General features: G+C 37.6%; 1 protein-coding gene across 24 annotated transcripts in view; it reads right to left on the bottom strand.

Moving 5' to 3' along the window:
- Nucleotides 1-18,729, bottom strand: part of ADGRL3 (adhesion G protein-coupled receptor L3) — a 941,652-nt gene that overhangs the window by 177,912 nt on the left and 745,011 nt on the right. For 20 of the 24 annotated variants that reach the window (XM_060417626.1, XM_060417634.1, XM_060417623.1 and 17 more), the window contains 2 exons: nucleotides 11,074-11,376; nucleotides 8,611-8,714 (listed from right to left, as the gene is read on the bottom strand). In XM_060417626.1, coding sequence (XP_060273609.1) covers nucleotides 8,611-8,714; nucleotides 11,074-11,376 — 407 coding nt within the window. The remainder of the gene's footprint in view (nucleotides 1-8,610; nucleotides 8,715-11,073; nucleotides 11,377-18,729) is intronic. The other 4 variants (XM_060417622.1, XM_060417624.1, XM_060417631.1 and 1 more) reach the window with 1 other exon arrangement.

Genomic DNA, 18,729 nt, shown 5'->3' with positions numbered 1-18,729 from the left:
ACATACAGTTTTAAAGAATAAAACATTTCTATTTATAATTTCAAAAACTGTTCTATCATTCTATATGTTCATTTGTTATTTAACCACAATTTGAATTTCTATGAATAACACTATACTAATGTCTGGGGATAAAATGGTAAATAAAGTGGTTTCACATAATAAAAGAGCTATTAATAAATTAACTGCACAATTATTTAATTTTAATTTTTTTGAATTTAATCCAGAATCCCAGTGCAGCGGATCAAATCTAAAGACAGCTTTTTTTTTTTTTTTTTTTCTGTTTATTTTTGGCTGTGCTGGGTTTTCGTTGCTGCTTCCCGACTTTCTCTCGTTGCCAAATACAGGCTTCTCCTTGTGGTAACCTCTCATGTGGAGCACAGGATCTAGGGTGTTCAGGCTTCAATAGTTGTGATGCATGGGCTCACTAGTTGCAGCTCACAGGATCCAGAGTGCGGGCTCACTAGTTGTGGCACATGGGCTCAACTGCCCTGACACAGGTGGGACCTTCTCAGACCAGGAATTGAACAGGTGTCTCTTGCATTGAAAGGTGAATTCTTAACCACTGGACCACCAGGGAGGCCCTAAAGGCAGTTTAGCCTGGTGTCTGAAGTTAGGGAATAATTTAGGAAATACTTCTCTGAGAAAGAATGTTTAATCTGAAGAGAAATAGAAAAGAGAAAATTAGGTTGGGATGAGGATAGGGGCTTCTAGGCAGAGAGAGAAGCTTTTAGGAAAGAGGTGCAGGGAGACTTAAGGGCACTGCACGAAGGGTACTTGTTACTGGGGTTCAGGCAGCTGGAGAGCTGAGCAGGAGCAGCAGTACTGCTTGAAAGGCATGATGATGATTTTGGGAAACTGTGCTAAGAGCAATGTGAAGGTATTAAAGAATCTAAATAGCAGTGGTCTCCTCAGGCTTATATTTCAAACAGAACTCAGTGGAATGGATTAGAGGGTTCAGGAGTGAGTGAAAGGGGACCTACTATGAAGCTAACACAGTAGAAAAAGCTGTTGTGGATTAGGGTTGGAGCAGCATGGAACATGAAGTGGCCTGATTTGGGAGAGATTTACAAGTACAGACAGGCTTACTCTCTGATTGGATGTGTGAGTGAAATGAGAGAGAGGCACCAAGAGTCTTTCCAGGCTTCTTGTTAATGGCAGTGGTGCCATCAATTGGATTCTCTCATAGCTACTATTCTTCGCAGCCAAAGATGGAGAAGCTCTATACAGTCAGCAAAAACAAGACGAGGAGATGACTGTGGTTCAGAGCATGAATTCCTTCTTGCCAAATTCAGACTTCAGTTGAAGAAAGTAGGGAAAACCATGAGACCATTCAGATGTGACCTAAATCAAATCCTTAACAATTATGCAATGGAAGGGAGAAATAGATTTAAGGGACTAGATCTGATAGAGTGCCTGATGAACTATGGATGGAAATTTGGGACATTGTACAGGAGACAGGGAGCAAGATCATCCCCCCAAAAAAAGAAATGCAAAAAAGCAAAATGGCTGTCTGAGGAGGCCTTACAAATAGTTGTAAGAAGAGAAGTGAAAAGCAAAGGAGAAAAGGAAAGATATGCCCATTTGAATGTAGAGTTCTAAAGAATAGCAAGGAGAAATAAGAAAGCCTTCCTTAGTGATCAGTGCAAAGAAATAAAGGAAAACAACAGAATGGGAAAGACTAGAGATTTCTTAAAGAAAATTAGAGATACCAAGGGAACAATGCAAAGATGGGCTCAATAAAGGACAGAAATGGTAGGGACCTAACAGAAGCAGAGATATGAAGAGTTGGCAAGAATACACAGAAAAGCTATACAAAAAAGATCTTCATGACCCAGATAATCACGATAGTGTGACCACTCACCTAGAGCCAGACATCCTGGAATGTGAAGTCAAGTGGGCCTTAGAAAGCATCACTACGAACAAAGCTAGTGGAGTTGATGGAATCCCAGTTGAGTTATTTCAAATCCTAAAAGATGATGCTGTGAAGTGCTGCACTCAATATGCCAGCAAATTTGGAAAACTCAGCAGTGGCCACAAGACTGGAAAAGGTTAGTTTTCATTCCAATCCCTAAGAAAGGCGATGCCAAAGAATGCTCAAACTAATGCACAATTGCACTCATCTCACACGGTAGTAAAGTAATGCTCAAAATTCTCCAAGCCAGGCTTCAACAGTACATGAACCATGAACTTCCAGATGTTCAAACTGGTTTTAGAAAAGGCAGAAGAACCAGAGATCAAATTGCCAAATCTGCTGGATCATCAAAAAAGCAAGAGAGTTTCCGAGAAACATCTATTTCTGCTTTATTGACAATGCCAAAGCCTTTGACTGTGTGGATCACAGTAAATTGTGGAAAATTCTGAAAGAGATGGAAATAATAGACCACCTGACCTGCCTCCTGAGAAATCTGTATGCAGGTCAGGAAGCAACAGTTAGAACTGGACATGGAACAACAGACTGGTTCCAAATTAGGAAAGGAGTACGTTGAGGCTGTATATTGTCACCTTGCTTATTTAACTTGTATGCAGAGTACATCATGAGAAACACTGGGCTGGATGAAGCACAAGCTGGAATCAAGATTGCTGGGAGAAATCTCAATAACCTCAGATATGCAGATGACACCACCCTTATGGCAGAAAGTGAAGAAGAACTAAAGAGCCTCTTGATGAAAGTGAAAGAGGAGAGTGAAAAAGTTGGCTTAAAGCTCAACATTCAGAAAACAAAGACCATGGCATCCGTTCCCATCACTTCAAGACAAATAGCTGGAGAAACAGTGGAATCAGTGGCAGACTTTATTTTTTGAGGCTCCAAAATCACTGCAGATGGTGATTGCAGCTATGAAATTAAAAGACGCTTGCTCCTAGGTAGAAAAGTTATGAACAACCTAGACAGCATATTAAAAAGCAGAGACATTACTTTGCCAGCCAAGTTCCATCTAGTCAATGCTATGGCTTTTCTAGGAGTCATATATGGATGTCGGAGTTGGACTATAAGGAAAGTTGAGCGCCAAAGAATTGATGCTTTTGAACTGTGGTGTTTGAGAGGACTCTTGAGACTACTTTGGACTGCAAGGAGATCCAACCAGTTCATCCTGAAGGAAATCAGTCCTGAATGTTCATCGGAAAGACTAAATGTGAAGCTGAAACTCCAATACTTTGGCCACCTGATGCGAAGAACTCACTCTTTGGAAAAAGACCTTGATGCTGGCAAAGATTGAAGGCGGAAGGAGAAGGGGAGGACAGAGCATGAAATGGTTGGATGGCATCACTGACTCAATGGGCGTGAGTCTGAGTAAACTCTAGGAGTTGGTGATGGACAGGGAGGCCTGGAGTGCTGCAGTCCATGGGATTGCAAAGAGTCGGACACAACTGAGTGACTGACCTGACTGACTGATAGCTACTATGACTTTAAGGTTCAAGTTCAGTTCAAAGGTTGCTTATTCAGACCATGCCTGCATGAAACATATTCTTTCCAGTGGCATCCCAAAGCTACTCTTTTTTCAGATTGTCCTATTTATTTCACTCACCACAGTTATTATTATCTTATTTCCATACAAAAATATACACATATCTTACATCTGCCTCAAGTCTTCTATGCAAAGAAGCAAGACTGAAATAGTTATTTCGCTTATTCTAGCTTAAAGACATCATTACAATGTCTATCTCTAACAATTCTTTTAATAAATTCTGCTAAAATTATTCCTCAGAAATAAGTACATGCATACTGAGAAATCTTATAAGTTTTGTGAGGATTAGTAAATTAATGCCTGTATTGAAATGGTGGGATTATACCTAAGGCTTGAATAGGGGAGGGGAAATCCTGCTGCTGTAGTTAAGGATAATAATTATGACAGAGATGGATACTATTTGCATTTCAAATTTTGACACAAGAAAAAACCATTTTATTTGAAATAAGCTTTGACATTTCATGGGATTTTATACAGCAAACATTAATTAGGTGGCAAAGCAATTCATGGAGGAGTTACAGTGTTTAAGTACAAAGCTACCATTTCTTTGAAAGATCTACCTATTTTTCTATGAATCTGAGTCAAGTGGGTTTATAGACGATAAAATGCCTCTACCTTACAATTGAATGTAGGCTAATTAAGCTTGAAGATACGGAAATGCCACAAATCTCTGATAAAATTAATAAGCAATTTACTTTTATTCCATAGTAGATCTATGGGTGCTAAAAGAATGGTGAAATTAAGATCTGGGTACAAGATTCAACCACAGTTCCAGAACAAACGGTTGGTTTATTTGGTACTGTAACCTGAACCTGGGGCTTCCCATGTTTTGCTAGTGGTAACGAATTAGCAAATGCAGGAGACATAAGAGGTGTGAGTTCAATCCCTGGGTCGGGAAGATCCCCTGGAGAAGGGCTTGGCAACACACTCCAGTATTCTTGCCTGGAGAATCTCCATGGACAGGAGCCTGTGGGGCTACAGTCCATAGGGTTGCACAGAATTGGACATGATTGAAGCAACTTAGCATGCACATAATATAAAACAGCAACACCATTTCTAGATCTACACATCCTTCTTTAGAAAATGCAGGAAGAACCTTACATTATCTCAAAATCTGTCAGTAACTTGTGTGCAGACAAAAGAAAAGATACTTTAGTTTGCTAGAAACAGAAAGACTATTTCCCAGTAACAATTCAGGTGTTTCTTTTGCATATAACACTTGGACCAGTTAATGAAGTAGGAGGCAGATCTCACTTTACATGGAAATATTATAAATATGGAGGGTCTTCACATTTATAATTTCATAGTTTTCAATTGAAAAAAAGATATGAGGGATTATAAAGTACAATGAATTCTTTACAGATATGCAAAAATAGAAAATATAAACTCCGTTTTGAAGACTTGAATACAAGCTACAGGTCAAACTAAAGCCAGAGATTATGATTTCAGTTGAACAGTCTTTGAGAAAGGTGAGAAAATCAGATATTGCATCACATGTATCTGAGAAGGCAGAGCTCTAAACTAATTTGTTGGCTTTCATAAACAGGAAAATGTTTTTAAAACATTAATTTCAAGATGTGTGTACTCAGCTTCACTATCTAATCTTTTTATCCAATCATCTATTTATCTTTGTATCTACCTTTCTGTCCACTTGCCCATCCATTTGTCCACTCACCTATCAATTTCTCCTTCCTTCTCTGCTCCTACACTTTCCTGTTGCTGCTGAGGTAAATTTTCCTTTTCGTATTTTGCTTTTCCTTTCTACACAAATTTGGCTTCTTATTAAATCTCATGTCTATGAAAGTATTATGGCCAGCATTTAACAAATTTCTTCTGACTTTAAAGGCTTACATTTTCTTTAGTGAAATGTAATCTACTCTATAATACCACTCAAAATTTAATCTATCATTTCACCCATATATAAGTGGCCTGACTTCATTTGTGAATCACAAAACCATCAAGATTCTGTGCTTGGTTCTTCCCTCCTTGCCTGACTGCAGGAGGAAAAAAACACAACTCATTTCTTAAGAAAAATGATAATGTTTGCTTTTTTCCAACTAAAGTAAGCACTGTGATCCATTTATTTATTCCTATTTGCAACCTACAGTGGTACCCACAAACTTGGGTAGGGGAAACTGAATATACTTCTCAAATGAGAGAATCACTCCCTCTTTTTTTTTCCCCCATCTATACTGTTATTGGGGGTAAACAGTGTTCCTCTACTTTAAAAATTCTCAGAACTACAGTGAGTAGAGGAGGGGAGGAATAAATCAGATACCTATTTCACTTTAAGTTTTTCAACATGGCATAAAACATAAGAAAAATGGGGAGGTCAGAGCAGAGGAAAGAGGATGGAGCAGGAGAAAGGAAGGAGGGAAGAGAGAGACAGTGAAGAGAGGAAGAGGAGGATGAGAAAGGGAGGACGGGTGAGAGAAGCAAAGAAAACCTGAACTCTGCTGGATACTTTCCATTTCTTAAGTCAGGGAAGACCACTTTCCATCTTCCTCCATCCTTTTCTCTATCTTAGGAAATGGACTTAACAGGATATGTTTAAGACATCTCTCCCTCTGGCTTTTGTTTGGGTTTGGCTAGTGGAGAGGCTCAGAGAAGGCAATGGCACCCCACTCCAGTACTCTTGCCTGGAAAATCCCATGGGCGGAGGAGCCTGGTAGGCTGCAGTCCATGGGGTCGCAAAGAGTCCGGACACAACTGAGCGACTTCACTTTCAATTTTCACTTTCATGCATTGGAGAAGGAAATGGCAACCCACTCCAGTGTTCTTGCCTGGAAAATCCCAGGGATGGGGGAGCGTGGTGGGCTGCCGTCTATGGGGTCGCACAGAGTTGGACACGACAGAAGCGACTTAGCCGCAGCAGCAGCAGTGGGGAGGCTGGGCAGGTGAAGCCAGTTAAGAGGTGTGGGGTGGGTGAGATCAGAATATTTATTCCCCTAGATCTTTTCTGAAAAGTCGCCTGAGGCTAGGAAGCATCTCTTGTCTAGAGGTCATCTTTCCTCTCAAAGACACTCTGTTACCAATTTTCCATCATTCCTTTGATCTGGCAACCATAGGCCTGGGGTTGGGAAAAGCTCCATCCGGGTTCCTAGCATTGGAATTCCTCTTAATCCCTTGCAGTTCACCTTTGTTCCCTCAATACCACTGTAAACAAGCTCTCTGCACAGGTTCCATCTGTTTGCTGTTGGGACTTGGGTACTGAGGGAAGAAATGAGTAAAAGGATGAATTCTGTAGAAGATGCTTTGGAAAGGAGGGAGAGAAAACAGAGACAAATCACTATGGGAAGTGCATGCAGATTCTCTCAGAGGTTTACAACATCAATATTTAAATATGTTGGAGTTTTGTGGTAGCCTGTTCAACTACCATTATGTTTAATGAATGGCATAAATAGTCGGACGTATAATGAATACACCAAGGAAAAGAGTGGAGAGAAGTGAAGAGAAACTAGCTAAGTGGGTATGGGATATAAAGGCCATCATGATCTATTCATCGCGTAGCTAGTGTTGTTGCTAAGCATGACATCTCAATAAAGGTAGAACCAGTTAAACACCAGCTCCAGCGCTGACCCAGCAATAAGCACATAAATCGATTTCCAGGGCTCAAAAGCCCACTATGAAACGTTTGACAATTCTACAAATTTATAAGTAATCTAGCTAAGGTATTATAAATTTTAACTATCTAAACTGTATAATCTTAATATATTTTTACAGACGCTATAAGGATTATACAGAAACCCTCCAAAAGAATGGAACATATCTGTTATAAAATAAAAACATTCCATCCCTAAATCAAATGGGCAACAATTGTCTGGTCTTTGCAAGGAACTGTGTCTTTTGTTATAAGATTAGAAGGTCTGCAAAGGAAAGGAAAGAATTAAGCAATATTATCAGTTAAAGTCACCAGTATTTTCTGCAATGAAATATGCCAACCATATTCAAGAATTAACATGAAAACACAGCTTTCTAGGTGAATTATTACTGAATTAATGTTAACCCCCAGGCTAAGTATGTAGGGAATATTTTTTAAAAGTTGCTAATGTAAGGTGATATGCTACTGATCTTTTAATCTGATCACATCCAGTAAGAGTTATTTGCCCTAGGGTCTGAGCTACATTGTAATAAAATCAAAGAACATAAAAACTGTGGCAGGAACAGTACTGAAATTGGAGAAGCATCATTATGAATAGCAACAAGTATGGAGATGCATATGTAAGAGGGTAACTGGAGTCAATATAACCACTGGTCTTCCATGATTTAGGGTAAATAGATAGTTATGGCTCATCTGCTAAATGATCTACTGGGTAGATATTTATGGATTATTATACAGTATATTATTGAGGATAAGCCTGGTTAAAAACAAATAGAGAAAAGAGCAAATGGCACAGACAGGCTTTTAGTGAGGCCATCACTTGTAATATTTCTCAGGAAAAATCTCTTTCAAAAATTCCTCAGCATAGCTAATGTGCTATAGAAGGACTCTCCATTTTAGGAGTGCATAAATCTTCACAAATTGCTATAATAAGGATTCATCCCATAGCCCTTTTGGCATAAATGCACATCTGGTCTCTGTTTGTAATGAAATCAGTTCAAAGCTCCACAGTGCATTAATAATAAAAATGCTCAACATATTGCAACCAAATAAGCCCTGCAAATTTGAGTCTGCAAGATTCTGTCACACATGTGTATACTTTTAACACTGATAAATGAATAGGTTACAGAACATTTATCAAATGGATTAAGATTCCAAAGGTAGATTTTTTTTTCTTTTGGTAATTATAATTTCCACAGGAAAATCCATATGTATGAATACTAGAAGCTTTTGCTTGTTTGATTTATAATACCTCTTAGACTTTTATATCTGTAATTCACAATACCATAAAATTTGTATTAATAATAAAACTATTATAAGCCATAATGCCAGTTTAGGGGAAATACACAGATTTGCCCTTTAAGAACAACAAAATTCTAGAATTATCTCACAGCATATTAGAACTGTCATTAAATCTTGAGTTAAAATAAAATGGGAGAATTTTTCCACATTAATTAAAACAAATATTGACTATTTTGTTTTTAGCTGTTATATGCAACAGGATCTAGAACTGGCAAAGCCTTCCTTGACAATCGCATGGTTTACCTTCTGTGTTATATGGTTGACCCAAGGAGAAGAACAGTTGCTAAGGTCTGGTCCCTGGGGGTCCCAGATTCCATCAGGAGCCAGGCAGAGATAAGTTGATACTCCTAAAATAATGAGAAAAATAGGTCTGCTTCAAATATTCAAACAATCTTTCTTATAATGACTTTATGTCCATGATATTTTTACATATGAGCAAGAGATAAGATTGTGATCATTGAACTGAGGTAATGACTATTAAAGTACCATTTATAGTGCCTGGCAAGCAAAGCAACTATCATTAGAAAATCATAACAGAACACTCAGTATTTTTAAAGCATTTACGGACAACTACACCAGGTACAGGGAATAATTTCATGAATTAAATGAATAAGCCTCCATGGGGTTTATTGCTTCAGTTTTCAGATATAAGGTAGCAGCTGAGTCATAAAGGAATCACTCTGCAAGGTGGGTAAGGGCATTCCAGGCAAAGGAAAAATATGCTGTCTTTGGGAATCAAGTGTTTTGAATTGAGGTCTGCTGGGTAGGGGAGTTGTATTTAATGGAGTTGGAAAGGCTGGCAGAGCCAGACCGTAAACGCCCTTGTCTGTCATCTGCGGGTGTTGGAAAATCAATGAAGGCCATTAAGCAGAGGAGACAAATGGGCTGATTTAGGTTTTAGAAAGATAACTGTGGTAGCAGGATGGAGGATGAATTTCGGGGAGTGATGCGGGGGCTATGAAGAAGCTATCACAATAATTCAAGTGAAAAAAGACTCTGTGGGCCTGGACACAGGATCAGCAGAGGGGACAGGGAAAGGGTAAAAATAAGACCACAGCATAACAGTCACCTGGGAGGGAGGGTTTCAGGTTTTCTTTAAATCTCTTTCTTCATTTTCACAGAAATATAACAACATATTTCTGTAGTTTGCTAACTGCTTTCAAAGAAAAAGTGCTTCACTAAGCTCTACAACAAATATCTGAAGAAGTTAGTGCTATTATTATTTCTCTTTTAGAGATAAAGGAATTGAGGTCCAAAATTAGGGGGGCAGTTCTAGAGAAATTAAAAATGTTTTCTGATTCCAATACCATAGAAAACAATGGGGCTAAACACTGTGCACCTTCATAAAGGGAAGGGAGATTTCAGAATAATTTTAAACACTTTGCTGAAAAAAATTTAATGTGCACTTTTATAAAAATCAATATACATCTTCTGATCTTCCCATCACTTTATATACCATGGAATTCAGAAGTATGTATCCACATTGAAACTTTGTTAAGACAAACCTGTTGAAGCAATCAAATCAATGGAACCCAGAGACAGAGTCCTAACAATGCTAGTCTAATGACATCTATTGCCTATGTTTTATTTACATATTTTATGGAATAATTCAAATTTTATGCAGGGTGTCAAGTATTAATTTTATGATGATTTATACGTAACAATAAGAAATCAAACTATTTCTGAGTTTGGGATATTATGAATTGTTCAGTTCAGTTCAGTTCAGTCGCTCAGTTGTGTCCGATTAAGAGTGGAAAAAAAGCAGGGGGCGGGGAGGTGGTGGTGGAGGGTAAAGAGCTATCCAGTTCTTGACTATTCCCTACAGAAAACAATGCAGGATTGATGTCTCCAGTGGTTGCTGGGTAAGAGGTGGTTGGCTCCTGCCAGCATCATCCCTGACAACAAAGAGCCTCTGATTATTACGGCCAGCTATGAGGACTAGTAATAAAAGATAGTTAAAACTTTTCTCTTGTTAAATGATATGTAGTTCCAATGATTATCTAATATAGAAGCCCTCAGTCTAGTTTTGTGTAATATATATTTGATGGTAACAAGCATGAGAACTAGCACCTCCTCTGTCTAGCTTTGTGTAATCAACATTTGATGGTGACAGGCATGAAAACTAGCACCCACTAACCCAGTGATTCAACTCTGAGCTTTTGTGTAGAAGAGCTGGCTCTTTGGAAGTTGTGCTGTGCCGTGTTTAGTTGCTCAGTCGTCCGACTCTTTGTGACCCCATGGACTGCAACCTCCCAGGCTCCTCTGTCCATGGGATTCTCCAGGTAAGATTACTGGAATGTGTTGTTATGCCCTCCTCCAGGGGATCTTCTCAACCCAGGGATAGAACCCAGGTCTCTCGCATTGCAGGCAGATTCTTTACCATCTGAGCCACCACGGAAGTCCCTTTGGAGCTTAATTGAAATTGACCTAGAAACTGCACAGCATGGGTGAGAACTACTGGTATTATAAATATTACCAGCAGATTCTCACCTGTGACTTCTTTAGGCTGCATTCTCAAATTCTGGAAATATTTTGCTTTCAATTGTAATTTAGCTGAGTCCAGAATGTAATCAAATGTTAAAATATGTTGTGACAAAAACAAACCCCAAACCACCACCAACAACAAATAAACAAGACAAAAAAATGCTAGGAAAGCAAGCCAAATTAGCAATATACCTTTAGCTTAGTCTTGCAGGACAAACTTACCTATAGTTCCTGCAGGGCATGGCTGCTTTGCCATCTGTCCTTGACGAGTCTTAAACCACATGATTTCACGAGCTTCCACAGCCTCACAGCTCTCTTCTAGAGCTGGGATTTGGGGCGATGCTGATGGAAGGTGTGTGGTAATGTCATTAAGCACCTCGACAGCTGGAGATGGGGTGCTGGTACTCCGGTTTCTTCTTCCTGACACTGAGGGGGTGGTACTCCTGCCTGGGCTCCAGGTTGTGGTCCGAAGGGTGGTACTGGTGGTGGTGCTTCCTGTGCCAAGAGGTCCTGTGGTAGAGATTTCTGAAATAAAATCCAGAAGAAAACACCTGCATTGCTGGTTCACAGTAGGACCTGAAGACATCCTAATACTTCAGAAGTCGTTTTTATTTGACGATTCAAGGAGCTTTAAATATGGGAAAGATAAACCAATATAAAAATTTGAGAGTGTCACTTGAGTATCAAAACGAGTCATTTGACTAATGTTAAATGTAGTCTTGTCTGTGGTTCTCTTTGACTTCAATTACAGAAAACAAAGTTAGAGCACAATTCAACTCTTCAGTAAGCTTTAAGAAGCTTCAGGACTTTTCAACAATTAGGGGATTATAAAAATTTAAAGCCCTCTCTTTACCATTTTCAAACTCAGTATAGATAGGGAGAGAGCTATATATTGAAAGCAATATTCTTTCCACATTAACCTTAACATGAGTTGCTAAAATGTTGCAAATAGAGGACAAAAAAAATCAGAAATTTAAGTGCTCACAAACCAAAAAGTAAAAGAGCAAATCTGAATCTCCTTAACACAAATTGGAGTAGCTTGGTGATTTACTCTGATGCTCTTAAAAACTGAACCATTGTATCAGAACTTTCAAGCTTGATATTTGTTGTTGTTCAGTCACTAAGTTGTGCCTACTTTTTGAGACAGCGTGGACTGCAGCATGCTATTCTTCCCTGTCATTCACTGTCTCCATAAGCAGTTTCCTATCGGTGTGTGTGTTCATAAATTATTTACTAACTAGATTTTTTAAATTGGCATTTTCCCAATGTACTCCAAATTCCAAATGAAAGTGGCTAGGTTATTTGACCAGATATTAAGTAAAAAGTGAAAGTGTTAGTTGCTCAATCATGTCCGACTGTTTGTGACCCCATGGACTGTATCCTATCTGGCTCCGCTCTGCACTGAATTCTCCAGGTAAGAATATTGGAGTGGGTAGCCATTCCTTTCTCCAGAGGATCTTCCCACCCAGGGATTGAACCCAGGTCTCCTGCATTGCAGGCAGATGCTTTATCATCTGAGCTAACAGGGAAGCCTAGATATTAACAGGTTATTAAATCTATCATGTATACTAAGGAATGTCCTAATAATACATTAGAAATAACCACTGCAGAGAATCATCTTTCTGGTAAAATACATTCAGATTCCCATCATAGGAATACAAGCTTATACCAGCCCTCCACATACATACACTGCTTTTCTAACTGTAAGGTTAGAAACTACTCAACCTCACTTACAGGCAACGAACAGTAGGGGCACTGGCTATGGTCAGATTCAAAGTATCTCAGGATTAAGAAACTGTAGAGAGTCCTGTGATGAGCCTTCTGTTTGTCATTCATGGTCTGCTTTACTGTGCCATCAACTAGACTCTGCTAATCCGGAAGAGGTCCCAAATCCATCACAGTGCATTTGGGATATAAAACAGGATAGAGGTGCTATTTGCTGTTTTGTTTTCTTGCTTATTTTTCTGTTTCCTCTCTTCCTCCTTTTTCTCTCATGTCCCCTCTCTCTATGGGAATGGTAATGTACTTAACTACATTTACTCAAAGTTCATACAAGAAAGCAGAGTATTCTTTTTTCCTGTCTTTTTCCTTATACACAATATACTTAAATTGCCAGGTCTGGCAGAGTCTATCTCATTAAAAAACTTTTCTTTCTTCCCGGTCACCATTATCTACATTCAGCCTACCATCATCAGTGAATGAAAACAGCAGTCTTTTAACATTTTACTAATAAAAGCAAAAAATGTGAACAGTAGTATTTCACTATCTACTTTTGCAAAATACAAATTCAGGATTTAGAAAGTAAAATTATTGACCCAGCATTTAATTCAATTCAAATATAAAATTTAGCAACATATTTTAAAATGCTAAGTGAAACTGAATTCTTAAAATAATAAACAGTAAAAATGATTTTAATATATGTTTTTTGCATATAAAATTATCTGGATATTTTAAAAATAAAACATAAAATTAAGAAATTTAATAATAAAAATGAAGTTTAAATATTATGTATTGATATTAATTAATGTTAAAATTAAGTGATATAATTTTATTAATATTAAGCAATAGGTTTAAAAATGTGTGTCAATGGTGTCATTGCTGGGATGTTAAGACATTTTCTCTGCAAATTTTTCCAGCTGATGGAAAAAGTTATTTTTTGGCTTCTTACTGCTTGATGGAGTAGTAAGGCAATAGTTAAAAGTTAATTTCAAGTTATCTTTTCTGACCCCAATTTCAATATTGCCATCTCTCATTTGGAGTTTTAAAGGAGTCATTTTGAATAACAAAATTTTTGAAAGGAACTGTAAATCTTTTCATTGATAGTGAGCTATAGATTTTGTTTCAAGCAAAGTATTTTGAGTTCTTTGTCTTCTAGTTCAATCATTGATTTTCAATTGTCTTCCTTTTCTTCTTGAGAATTATGTAGGTACTAATGAATGCTTTCTGAATAAATGCACCCTTCTTCAGTTAGATATTTTAATTAACACTCTGGGAGAAGAGATTTGTTTGCAATCATGTTTGCTCTGATTGCACCATCAGAGATGGTGCATCAAAGATGCATCATCACATGTGCATCACATGTGTGGTAAGAAGATTCTTCAGCTTACTGTGTCAATCACATGGTTAATGACAAGGAGTAATGACATTATCACAAGATTTTTCTTGCGATAGTTTCAGACTTGCCAAGTTTGAATGTATTTGTCTTTTAGCATAGATTTAATATGATCATTGTGCTTTTTTCAAATGATCCAGATTTCAGATTTTTAGAGACTACAGTATCCTACCAAACTATATTTAGCAATAGCATCACATAATGAAAATCAATGTTCTTTGTTTTTCTCTAAAATTTCGCTATCCAAACCATTCTCTACCGTTTGCCAGGGGCATTCTTAGGGTATATATTAGAATAGGTGACTCCCCAGATTAAAATCCTTGAATGTTTTCCATCTGCCTTCCAAACAAAGGCTGATCTCTTTTTCTTCATGCCTATACCCCTTAGGAGTTTCTTTCTTCAGTTCATTTACAACGTTTTTTCATCTTTACTTCTACTCTTAAACCATACAAAATCACTAGTAGTTTCCCACCTCTCCTGTTCTTTTGGCCCCAGGGTCTTTTTGTATGCTACAGTATTCCTACCTCCATTTCCATCTGGTAATTCCTATGTATTCTGTGGAGTTTAGATTGGATACCATCTCCATCAAGAGACCTTTCCAAATTTAACAAGTCAAGGTTATGTGTTACAATGTGTTATGACAAAATTATTTTCTCAACTTTTAGCCTTGTGTCTAACTAAGAATTAATAAGCTACCAGCCAATATAGATGACCATCAGGGATAGGTCAAGGAAGCATGGGAGGGTCCCACATTGTAAAACTTCACAATAGATAGGAATGGATAAATGGGGAAAATAGCAAGCAGGGCATCTAAGAATATCTACAGTTGATGCCCTGGAAAATTTATTTTATCAATGCATTTTATTCTACATTAAGAAAATTCAAGAGACAAGTCAAATAGAAAATGAACAGGGAGAATGCAAAGCCCCTCTCTTCCAAATGACCTTATCTCAGAACTATCATATTTAAATTGAATTATTTTTGTGAAGCAATAACACTGATAAAAATTATATTTTTATGTTTAATTTGTTACAAAATCCATTGTAAGGACTTTATTTAGTTTAATACAGAAATACTAATGTCAAGGATCAATATAGAACTTTTTCCCTCAGAACTGTGCTTCAGAGAGATGTCGACAACCAGGGTCATATCTTTCTGTTTGGCTTTAAGCAGAATAAAAGTCTATTTTCAAAGCTGTCTCTGATCCTCCATCCCTTCCCCTTCCATTTACTGCCATGTAAGACTAACAAGGGCTCTGCTCAATGCCAGCTTTTAGAAGAGTAAGTACAACGAGTGATATACATGTGACCAGCATGCAAGAAAGAACCTTTTACTGGTAGACACTGTGGGGAAAGATCTACATTTATTAAAGAGTGTTACCAACACACTTGGCAAAGTAAACGACAGAGAACAACAGATTAATAAACATTTACTATCAGTCATGGTGTTGTTGGAGAAGGGAATGGCAGCCCACTCCACTATTCTTGCCTGGAGGATCCCATGGACAGAGGAGCCTTGTGGGCTACAGTCCATGAGGCTGCAAAGTGTTGGACACACAGGACTGAAGTGACTTAGCACAGGACATGATATTGTTATTTAGTCTACAACACAACTGAGAATTATTGATTGCTTACCATGTGCTATTTTAAACACTGGGATACTGATATGAACAACAAAATGTGGGGCCCTACGTGGGAAACCTTAGAAAAAAAAAGGGGCTAGCTTTTGCGATTGGAAGCCAAGATGGAGTCCGTCAGAAGAGATAGGGGCGTGGTCTGTTAAAGTTTTTGATTGGCTCTCTTGACTTCCGTACACGTGGACAGTGTGTGATTACCATAGACTCCTGTTAAGCTCATGACGACTTGACCTTATATGCATATTATAATTTGACCTTTAACATGATTGGTGCAACTATGCATATTATAATTTGACCTTTAATGTGATTGGTGTAACTATGGCATATTATAATTTGACCTTTAACGTGACTGGTGCAACTATGGGAGGCCCCTCGCAGAACCCCCTTGCTTGCCTATATAAACCAAGAGTTTGTGGCAATAAAGCGGAACTGCTCAGATGGAACCCCTGTCGCGTCTGATTGTCTCTCGCTCGCGGAGGGGCTGGGTTGGTGGACAGCAGGCTCACCTCTGCTCGGGACCCCTCGGCTTTGCTGAGGGAAGTTCCACTGCCTCTCTCTTTCTGCGGAGTGCCCCCCACCACAAAACAACAAAAAGTAAAGACTCCTGCTCTCAAAGAGCTTATATTTTAGTATGATAAATAGGACAAAAATTAAAATATATAGCATATTAAATATTTAAAAGTGCTAATGACAAGAAGAAAAGAAAAACAGGGGAAAATAATCAGAAGTGTTAGAAGAGGGAATTACAATTTTTGATAGGGTGTCAGGCTTTGCTTAGCTGTTAAGGTGACAAGGGAGACCTGAAGGAAGTGGAGGACTGAGAGATGTGAATAACTGGGGAGCTTTCCAGAGGTAGAGGGAAAATCATCTGCAAAATTCTCTATGCAGTGAGATGGCCAGTGTGGCTGGAGCAACATGAGGGAAAACCAATATGAGATGAGAGCACAGAGGTGTTGAGGGACTGAGCACATAGGACTTTACAGGTATGGGGAGGACTTCGGTATTCACTCTGTCTGGCGTGGGAAGCCACAGTAAGTTCTGAGCAGAGGTAAGATACAATCTGACTTAGGTTCACTTTGGTTGTTGTGTTCAAGAGTAACTGAATTCGAAGAGAATGGAAGTAGGGAGGACAAGTTCCTATTTGACCATATATTTGAGGGTTCAGTGGTGATGAAGACGACTAGAATACTATGGGTCACGTGCATACATACAAGAACATGGGGCTGTAAGAGAGGTGATGGCTTTTGATTATGGATACTATGCTCCTCATTGGTACATACTAGGCCTTCAATAATGTTGGTGGAATTGAGTCAATGCCTGAGTCTTTATTTTAACAAAAGAACAGCTAGTCCTTCTCAAGTAAACTCTTCTTCAGCTCCATCTCAAATACTATTATGTACTTAAAATTGAAATGACCACACAGACATATTAATTTCAAACAGTATGAACATATTTCTGAGAATTCCTGAGTTATAATCAGCAGAGTTATGTTGATTTTCTCATTACAGTAAAATTTCCAGAAATTTTGATTTATGAGAATATTAAGTAAATTTTGTTGGTTACAAAACTGCGCACACAAAAAAACTGGGGGAATAAATTCAACTGAATTGAATTTACTGATTTCTCATCAAGTAGCAAAACATTCAGAGTGTAATGATGCTGAATTGGTATTAGGATTTAGAATAATTCCTTACTTATAGCCTCAATATTGTATTTTATTTCCCTAGTTTTGACATCGTTGTTATCCAGTTACTGAAGTTATCACCTAATATTTGCAGTGACATATGTTTGTGAATTGTAGTTTACCTATGAAGACAAAGTGGTTTCAAAATATATGGGTTATACATGATTTATTTATAAGTATGAAGTTAAATTCAAGAAAAAGAAAATTACTCTGTTTCTGGAAATGAAACACTCAAAGTGAGTAGGGAAGAAGAGCTCATAATTTAAGCTCCAGTTTTTTTTAAGAATGTAATTTTAGTAACTTCGATCTATTGCAGATGCTTAAAGTAATATATATGTGGTTATCCCTGTTACATATGCACAAGTTCCTAAGAAACTGATAAAACGTAAGGCCTTTGTTCAGGGTGGCTGAAGTTCTCAGCTATTTGTTCTGCTGTTTATGTCTAGGGTCTGGAAAAACGAAGGTCATTAGATTGTATTCTAAGCACTTTCTTAAAAGCAACAATTAAACAAACTCAAGTATTTTTTTCTTTTTTTAACCAAAGAAGCTAACAGTGACACAAATGGGAGATCCAACTCATTGCTAGAATAGGAATACAAGATTGAATACGACATGACCCCTCTCCTCAAAGAGTTTATAGGGTAGAGTAGTCAAGCTTATTGTATTATGAGTTGTAGACAGTCAAATCTTGGCTCTTTACTGTGCCTATCATCTCTCTAACACTCACAAGACCACTAAACATTTCATTTTCTTCATATAATTAAAATTATAAAAAAAGAAAGAGCACTGCATAAAAATTGTCATATAAATGATACTTAATTTCAAGTAAAAACATAAATGTTCTTTTAAGTCACTTAATAATCAGCATATACATTACAGACTTGATAAATTAATTCATCCTTCCAAAACCACATTTAAAGTCTTCAACTCTATAGCTTACTGAATGCAAGGAAATTTGATATTCTACTCTGTTTTCCATGCAAATATACTATCTGACATATATTAAATACTCAGTAATTCATGATGAGTGCATGATATAACAATTATCTATGCTTTATTTTGAAAAGTATGTTCAGATATATGTATATATGTAACTGTATCTCATTACATTGAGGTTTTAATAAAGTTGGATTAAATAATGTAATTGTTCATTCCAGATTAAATTTTGTATGATTTAATTAACAAGAGTTTCAAACTTTTACTTCCATAATATTAAGCCATAAGATTAGTATCAGAAAATACAGACCTAGGCTCTTGAGAAACTTAAATATTTATATAGATACTGATAATTCCATTAGTTTCCTCTAAAATAAAGGAAGGGGTAGAAATTGTCTTTACTGTTGTTCAGTTGCTAAGTCATGTCTGAGTCTTCGCGACCCCATGGACTGCAGCACAGCTAACCACTCCACTATTCTTGTCATAAGAACCCCGTGAACATGAACAGTA

This window comes from Ovis aries, chromosome 6, assembly GCF_016772045.2.
Source record: "Ovis aries strain OAR_USU_Benz2616 breed Rambouillet chromosome 6, ARS-UI_Ramb_v3.0, whole genome shotgun sequence".
Taxonomy (NCBI): domain Eukaryota; kingdom Metazoa; phylum Chordata; class Mammalia; order Artiodactyla; family Bovidae; genus Ovis; species Ovis aries.
This window is presented reverse-complemented; position numbering and strand designations above follow the sequence as displayed.